At 38.0% G+C, this 9,441-nt stretch overlaps 1 protein-coding gene across 1 annotated transcript; it reads right to left on the bottom strand.

Moving 5' to 3' along the window:
- Window positions 1-1,358: 1,358 nt before the first annotated feature.
- LOC128514453 (G patch domain-containing protein 8-like) lies at window positions 1,359-5,598 on the bottom strand. Its single transcript, XM_053488311.1, has one exon. The coding sequence runs from the start codon at window positions 5,547-5,549 to the stop codon at window positions 2,169-2,171; it is 3,381 nt and encodes a 1,126-aa protein (XP_053344286.1). The 5' UTR covers window positions 5,550-5,598; the 3' UTR covers window positions 1,359-2,168.
- Between the last annotated feature and the right edge of the window lie 3,843 nt (window positions 5,599-9,441).

Below are 9,441 nucleotides of genomic sequence, written 5' to 3'. Positions count from 1 at the left end.
TTGTCCTCAAATTATTTTCTCTGTAGCACTTCCCTCACTCACATACTGTGAGGTATGTGGGTCTTTGTCTCTTCTGGTGTGAATTACAGCATTAATGATGACCATACACACCTTCTCCAGGCTACAAGATCCAGGTCACAAAAGTCTTGTACACAAATGTTATGAATGTGTTTTATGGTCTTATTTCAGTGACTTTTTTTCCCGTTAATCATGCATATTGTTATTTTATCCAATATACAAACTTGTACATACATCCTGCTTACATATTATTATAGGCCAGTTTGTGCTGAATACAGTGTAATTAGACTTTTAATTAGTCATTTTTTTGTTTATAATGTAAGTAACTGAAAAATACACAAATGTCAGGACATGTCAGAACGTCTTCAGGGCCCCAAAACCCCTGCAGACTTTTAATGATAAAAATGGTACAGTATGAACACAAATGGTGGGCAGCTGAGTGGACCCGCTGTAGAAGGAAACATAGGTGAGGGACAGTGCTACTCTCTTTTGTTCTCTCTCTCTCTCTCTCTCTCTCTCCCTCCCTCTTACAGACATCCTTCACCTCTTTCTCTCACTGCCTCTTAAACTCTTTGTCACTGTTATTTCACATTGGGCTACTGGCTTAGGGCACAGTATCATTACCTGTCACAAAATTACTCAGCCAGGTCAGGAAAATGTGTCTAAGTGCTGCTATGCAGGCCATTGAAGCTGCAGGATTTGGTTGCTCTGGTATGCAAGTCGATTGGGCAGGGACAAGGGACAGGGGCTGATGTAATGTCTCGGAATTAGAACTCAAATTCTTCTGTCAGTTTTGTAACCAGGTTAGATGAGAAGATCTAAAATATCATTACATTTAATACCCCTGCAATATAAAAATAAAAACTGTTAGAAAAATGTTCTGCAAAAATGGCACTTATGAAGTCAGAACACAAAAGGGCAGGTGTTAGAGCCCCACCTGGAGTCTATCTGTGGACGTGCCTGGTTTCCAGATTCATCACGACCCTGACCAGAAAAGAGGTTACTGGAGATAGAGGTATTCACTGACTCAGGAGGAAGACACCTTAGCAATCCTTGACTGCTAATATAAAACTAATATGTTATACTTTTGTATAAATTGCCCATGACTTTACCTAATCAATGAAAAAAAATATTTCATGCCTGTGGCATTTCGCCAAATGACATGTTGGACCATAAACATTTGATAGAACTATTTATTTACATTTAAGGTGTACACTGGAAATCATATGGTACAATAAGTCTAATTCATTTTTTTCTCAAACAGTAGCAATGACAATATACAGAGTTTTCTATAAATTACATTAAATTTATTATGATGACATTATCTTATAAGTCACAAAATGTTTGGCTCTAACAAAATAAGAGTAAATACAAAGTCTCTGGAACATACATAATTCAGACAAGTGCAGGTTGTACACACCTTATGTTGTTAAAACACATTTTGTAAATGTATTTTCCATTACAAAGTACAGTACATAAATACTATTGAAGGTCTTAGACCTTTGAATAGATTGAAAACTGTATTATTGCATTATTACAACTCTGTAATTTATAGTCTATTAAGTCAGTCTTTTGCCTCACTTAACTGCACGGAAAGATGTAATAGAACAAAGAGAATAGTCTTAGGACACAACAAGTCACTTTCAGCTTTCTTCATTCTCCATTTCTGCAGTGTAAGCTTTCTTCATTCTTCATTTCATTCTTTTACATGCCCAGGTCTACACATTTGTTTTTGGCAATCTGACTTCTTTCTAGTGCGTGGATGTAATAAAAATAATCCCCCAATACTGCTTTATGACATGCAAATAATCATTGCAGTGCACTAACCAAAATGAACTTGAATGAAATTAATATCCACCTAAAGGTTTCATCACAGATTAAACCAGGTAAAACATTTTCCCATCAGTTGAACTTAAGAAAATTAGAGTTACGGAGAATATGGAGGCCAGTGCTGACTGCACTGCCATTGAGATAAATAGCAGACAGACACTGATACAATTATAATAAAATAACCGAGAAGACAAGCAAAACACTAAAACCTTTGGCAAAATCAAAAAAGCATCAAAAAGCATTAGATCATAATCCAATAACACTTTTTGTCACATTATAACTTTCTTCTTTGCTTTTAAGATTTATTTTCTTCACCAAACCTAGCTAGCAATACCAGGGTGCTGCTGAAGATCGTGATGAGGGAACATGGGCTGTGGGGCTGTAGGGTGGATTTGCAGATTCCTTCCAGCTACCATGGCTGCTGGAGTAATCACAGAGGGGAGTAATGAGGCATGTGGTTGGGGGTGAAATGTTAGGCCAGCGATATGAGAATGAAGATGTGAATGGTGGAATGGTGCTGCTGAAATAAAATGAAGAGGATGTGTTGCCAGCATTACTGCAGGGGAAGCTTGATAGAACACAGCAGGAATTGGAAAAGGGGTGAAATGGGGCTGTGGAAAAGTGGGACAAAGAGGAGTCTGGGTAGATGGGGAGCTGCAGGATGCCAAGCAGGCTGAAGGACAGGAAATGAAGGAAGAGAATGTTGAAAGTGCCCCATGCTGATTTATGGTATATGAGAGACAGGGAGCTTGACTAGTCTGATTTAAAGGCTCAGGACCAGGAACTGGTAGTTGGTTCATTTGAGCAACAATTGAACTTCTTGGCATGTCATGTTGCTCTTGGAGGTGTTTCTGTTGCACATGCTGCTGCGCCTGAAGTTGGAGGAGTCTGTACTTGTCAATCTCTTCCTCTGTGAAAGTAATCGGTTTCTCTGTTAAGGGAAAGATGGAGGAGCTTTGCAGCAGATTAGCTGAGGTTTTGTCTGATGTCTTTCCCAAAATGCTGATGAGGTTTTCATGAGAGATGGATGCATCTTTCTGTATTTCCGAGCTTCCAAAATGTTCTGCAGTTCTCTGATCAGTTAAAGATGGACTTACTTGGGGTAAAGTTGAATTTTGCATGGCTATAGGTGCAGTTTTAAATACTCCTTGGCATTCAGGTTTTGATTTGCCATTTAGAAATGTTTTAACTTGGTTACCCCAACTACTACTGCTACATTTCTCTTTGTGCATTCCTGCTTGTTTAATTCCTTTCTTTATTGAGGGAAGTTTTCCAATCAAGGGGAGTGAAAGAGCACATATTCTGCTATTTGAGACTTTTTTGTCAGAAGATGGGCTCTGCTCTGTCAAAGGAAAAGATTTCAAGTTTTGTGCAGCAGATTTTAGCTTCCCCCCAAAATCAGAAATAACAGGTTGGAGCTCTGATTTCACTGCCTCTGGTCTATCAATAGATGCTGATTTTGGTGACAGACTCTTTTCTCTTGGTGCATTGTCTCTTGAATAAAAATGCTTTGTCCTGGCAGATTTCTCTGCTGGACATTTTATGTCATTCTGCCCAGGAGAGGATTGTTTAATATAAGAACCAGATTCTCCACTAATGTCTGAAATGCTGGTGATACTAGAAGAAGCAGGACTATGTCTTAACATAGGACCAGACTGCTCATTTCCCTGCTCGTGACTCACGACTGATCTTAGCCAATATCTGCTTCTTCCTTTATACCTCCTTAGATCAGGGTTTGGTCTCTTGTACCACCAGTGTCTTTCTGTGTCATGTTGATCATCGCCATCCTTATAAACTCTATAAAAACAAATTCTTTTTGTGGCATGATTATGGCAATCTGGATATCTGTTCTCCCTGAGGTGCCTTTTATGCTTTCTAATAGCATATTTCTGTTTCACAATACAGCGTCTGTCACAAATTCCATAGTAGTTTCTTTTCTTGTAGATTTCTGAGTCTCTGTAATTGTGGAACTTTTCTTTGGGTCCAGTATCTTTGTCTGGACTGTTTGACATCTGACTGTAATTATAACTTGGGAAGTTGTAATTTGATTTTCTTATGTAAGAACAAGGCTGACTATATCTTCTCCTCCTGGGATAGGAGGAAGCTGATGAAGACGTACAACGCCTTTGCCAATGGCAAGCAGGAAATTCCCCATCGGACCTTAATTCTGACAACACATGCCATGAGCTTGACTTGAGGGGAGTCACACTGTCATCTTGTTTAGATTTGCAGAAGTTTCTGCACCACTGGTATTTATCCCTACTTCCAGCAGAAGACTGTATGGAAGCATGCAAAAAAGCTTTGCGTCTCGCCAGTCGAAGAGCAGGAGGCAACCTCTGACGCTTCCTTCTTCGACGTTGTGGGGCAGAAAACGCATTTACGATTATACTTTTCAAGTGCAGTTGTTGTGTTTCATCTTCCGAATTCTTTCTTTTCCTGAGTTTTTGCCTCTTGTCTCCGCAATTTTGCTTGATGCGCAGTTTGCTAGCTGCCGTGCTTTTGAATTCTAATTGTCCTTCAGAAGGTGATTGGGAAAAACTGCTAAGTGCACAGGCCACTCTGTGTCTCCTAACAGCATCTATTTGACACATATGAATTCTTCCTCTCCTCCGATGTTTATGTTTCTTTGGTTTTAAAATGCCTAAATCAACTTGAGTAGTATTTGGGGTCTGTTCCACGGCTCTGTCGGGTTGATCTGAGACATTGCACACATTTGTCTTCCCTGTACCTATGTGTTTCTCTTTGCCTTCTGTGGATTTGAAATTCAGAAAAAGTGGATTGCAGCTGTACGACACACGGGGTTCATCTGAGGTGTACTGCACAAGCTGGCAAGGCCATTTTAGCTTAGTTCCATCCTTTCCAACAACATTTAAGAAAGTTTTGCTTCTTAGGTCACCTTCACGTAAACAGTTCTCTGTCATTAATGTATCCATTTCATTACTTCTTTGTAAGTCATGTTTTGAGTAATGTGCATTGAGTTGGCCTGGAGTCATATTTTTATGTCCCACTGTGTTAACAGTAGGGCCTGGGTTCTTCAGGCTGCTTCTCTCCATCAAGCATTCATAAGACCTTTCATCATTAGCTGCCCTATCTGTTGAACTAGCTGGCTGTATCTCAAATTCTGGAGCACATTTTTCAGGACAACTTTCTCTCTCTGCCTCTATGGTGCAGTACATCACTTGCATCTCCAAACTACCTTCCTGAGTGGTCGGGTCTGTCTCCTTCTGAGAGGAAGTGTTTAGTGGCATTGGATCCAGGTGGACATGATGATCATCTTGTGTGGGTGAGGGAGATTGGGACAAGAGGGCCTGCAGCGCCAACTTCTGCTGCTGTCTCTGGACTTCCTGGTGATCGCTAGTTTCATCCAATGCATCAGTGAACACTGATGCACAAGAGTCCAGCTTTAGGTGAGCCCGTTTGGAGAAACAAAATGAGATTCCTGCCTTGGCATGCCGGTGACCTCTGGGCGTCTGAGCTAGCAGTGAGGAACACTTAACCCGAACAGAGCACTGATTTTTACGCACTGACAAAGGTGGATGGATTTTGGTTGTTACATTTGGGGAGGGAGAGCTTGGATTCTGATCTTGGCATAGGATGTTTTTGGGTGTTGGTTCGTTCCCATCAAGCCTTAGTTTTTCTTCCTTTTGATCTTGGGGTGAAACTGTTAACTTTGTCTTTTTTTCCTTGTCACTGTTAAACATAGAACACACAGATAGCAATTACAGACCCATCCGTATTCGTTTTGCATGTATATATACTTGTTTCCCCTCATACAGCCTCAGAGTAATGCTTGCATTGCTGATAAAAGAGGACAGAGGAAAGTCCCCTATCATTTTATACTACATTTTATAATACTATTATATTTTCCTGCAATTGATACTGCATCTCTATTAAAGTACACTGATATAAGTTTATGGATTCTTGTTTTTAAAAACAGAATCCCTATATACAATAATAATAATATACTGCATATTATTTTTTGGGGGAAATATAATATATTTGTGGTATATCAGTGGTTCTCAAACTTGGTCCCGGAGACCTTGCTAGTACTTTCTCAACTCCCAGCATGACTGATTTAACTGATCAGCTAATTAACAGTCTTTCCAAATTGAAATGGGAATGACAGAGCAGGAAAGAAAAAAAAAAAAACTAAAATGTTCAGGACGACTTTCTCACACACACAAAAACAGAATTACTGCTCTCTGTCTGCTCACTGATTTTTTTTTGTGCAACTTTAAAAAGGAACCTCTCTAATGAAACTTGCTTTTTCCTCCTTTTGAGAATTTTGTGGAAATGTGACACTGCATTGTTGTTAAACAAATTATCCCGCTCTCCTGCACAGCTACAGCCTTTTTAACCTTTAAAAAAAGGCATGCACACACATATGGTCATAATATGCACACACATATGTGGTCACAATACATGGGTGCATGGGAGATGATTATCCACAATCCAGCAATGCAAGAGAGAGAGGGACAGAGAGAGACATTGCTCTGCTTATGTGATTTTTTTTCTGCTTGTCTTGTTAGACCAAGTTACTTGCAATCCAAGGTTTTACTGTATATGAAGTGAACTGAAGTATTATGAGATTTGTTCTTTAAAGGCTTTGAGAAGCACACTATATGGCAAATGTGGTGCGGTCTCACCCATACCTTTGCTGCTTAAGCTGGGCAATTTGATGGAGGCGTTTCAGTGCTTTCTCTTGTTTCTTTTCATCCTTCCAGCTCTTAGATGAGACATTGCGTGCAAATTCTCTTTGCTTAAGCTCCTTCAGTCTCTGCCAAGACAGATACAAAAGGAACAAATTATATAGCAACAGTAAGGTAAAAGATGATTACAAAAAGAGGAAAATAAAAAAAAAAATCATAAAAACTAATACATATTTAAAAAATTACATACATAGATGAATGTCTGTCTGCTTATTGATTTCGTCTTTTGAGAATAAAGCGGGGAAAAAAGATGTCAACAAAGCCCACACCCAATCAAAAAACAATAGAAATGTCAGCAGCACCTGGCAGACATTTAATCAGCAGTGGAAAGAATGCATGACTTTATACAGCAGAGAAATAAAGAATTTGACTGATTGATTAGACTAGAAACAAAAAATAGCTAGGAAATAAAAGAATAACTAGGACTCCTTTCTTATCAGGGCCACATATTTGCTTTTTCTTGTCAATTCACATCTCTTTCATTTTTCCTTCCAATATATCGAACTCCATACTAATGGGCTTTTTTGGCATTTTAAGTAAATACATCTAAAGACTTGCTTTTGATGCACACTCATAATCAGGGTACTAATATATAAAAAATAACTTTTTCAGAATATATTAAGAAAACATAATGAAGTGAAACACACAATCTGTATTGCATTTTTGTCCTCTTTTTGCCAGTTTTAATCCACTAGCCAGCTCTTTTCTAAAGCATAACAGGGAAAGGTAACACATGGTTCCTCCAAAACAACCATCATATCTTTTGGACTGCTAATGCTGTGTCACATGCTGAGCACATCTGGAGGAAAACCTGATATTATTCATATACATGAGCTCAAAAACAATCATGATTGGCTAATGTAGTTGTGATTGACAGAACTAAATCACCCAAAGAGGACAGTTTGCTCTCTTGGACTGGCTGTGAGAAAAAAATACATAAATAAATTAAAAATCACACTGCCCAAATAAAGTGAATAAAATAAAATAAAATAATAATTGTTAATTTGTGTTATAGACAAGCAAATTCTTAATATGGCTTTTACAGAACAGCAGTGACACAGGTTCAGTTTGGATGAACTTATTCAGGCCTGAGCAAATAGATACATGAAAACAAACTGTGTTTATTTAACTTGATCATGTGGAATATATGTATGTATTTATGATGATTAAATGTGATTTGATTAAACAAAACGTTTGTACATTTCTGCTTACTGTATCATAAAGGAAACATACTGTAAAATCATAAGCTATGCAGAGCAATACAGACTCAAGGTGCTTAGACCATTAAAACTCATGAATGCAACTCACTCTAAATATAATAGTTAGTAGGCCATACCTACATACAGTATAATTGATTGCTAAATGCTAAAAGTTTGCATTGTAGGGTATACAAGTCAAACTGGGACTTTTGATTGTGCAGAATAACAGAACACAGTTCTGAGAGTAGAAACTACCTTTATTCTTTATATCACCCCCTTCTACACTAATGCACTTATTTCAGTGTTTTACTATAGCGCTTTGATACATCAAGGTACTGTAGAACGCTTTCTCAATATGCTACAACCACAAGCACACTGCCTGTTTCACGTCTGAAATGTTAGCCTTGCAGGATATCCTTTAATGGCCCAAACATATGGAAATCGCTTAGAGCGAGGTCAAGTCTGTACAGAGAATGTGGCGATAACTCCCAGCTGAGTTACTGTAATTTGCAAGTAGTGCGGTGGACATTATGAGGTCATGCACTGTCCTGCAAAAACAGAATGCCTTAGGTGATCAAGCCAGTGGGTTCTGTCACACCTTGAGCAGGATCGTCATTCACAGATGTACGACCTTCTTTAAAAATATTTGCGCCTTTCAAATGTTTTACTGCAGCTAAGAGTATCATCCGTGTGCTATATTTAAAGTGTTCTGTAAACTGCATTTCACTGGTTCTGTACATGTACTTTGCACAATGAAGATGAATCTAATTTAAGATTCATATGTTTTCATTCACAAGAAATTTCATCACTAATCCCAGTTTGACTTGAACATTAAGCTGTTAATAGATATTGGATATCATCTGTCTCATCCAGCCTGCACCATTCTGTTTTTTTATTATCATTATTATTGTAAACATGTAACAACATTGGTTTATTACAACCTATTCCTTTTTATCATGAAAAATTTAAACAAGAAAAGAATTCCTTCTTTCTTCTCTTTTTGATCCAAAGTCAAATTAATTACACTTTTTTTTCAATGATGCTTGATATAACTTTCCTTTTTGATTTCGATGAGCAAACAAAAACTATATATGTAATTATCTCAGAACACTGTCATATTCATTATTTAGGATTTCGCCCTTGGAAGACAATTTGAAATGTCATTGAAACAGCTGCCTCATGAATAAATGACAGATTTACAGAATGGTTTGAACTGTTCAGCAGAAAATGTAATGTCTCTAAAACTCAAAGGCACTAATTTACCATGCCCTTTATTGTTCTTTTTTTTCTCTAGCAACACAAAAGAAACTGATAACAGGATGGAAACAGGAAAGCAGGAAGTTTTTAATTAAAAAGAAAACAGTTAAACACCACTACATCGGTGAAACTGAACCTGAAAAAAAATCGAAATGGTGTTTATCATGGTAATAATGTCGTGCAATAAACTTACTGTAATCTGTACTTACACCTGTAAAGAATATCTGTTAATTTCATACTTAGTGTGGCTGGAAACACTAGGGATCATATATATGATTTTATGTAGACAATAGGAAATCATGATTATACTGTATATGAGTCACGGCATCCGCCTGTAATGGGCGAGAAGGTCAATCTATTGTCGCTCCTCAGTAGATAGGTAGCCTTCCCTTCTGAAGGGACACAAAGTGGCAGGGCTGCTAGAATCT

The sequence above is a fragment of the Clarias gariepinus genome, chromosome 26 (genome assembly GCF_024256425.1).
Source record: "Clarias gariepinus isolate MV-2021 ecotype Netherlands chromosome 26, CGAR_prim_01v2, whole genome shotgun sequence".
Taxonomy (NCBI): Eukaryota; Metazoa; Chordata; class Actinopteri; order Siluriformes; family Clariidae; genus Clarias; species Clarias gariepinus.
The sequence above is the reverse complement of the archived record's forward strand: the minus strand, read 5'-3'. Positions and strand labels throughout refer to the sequence as shown.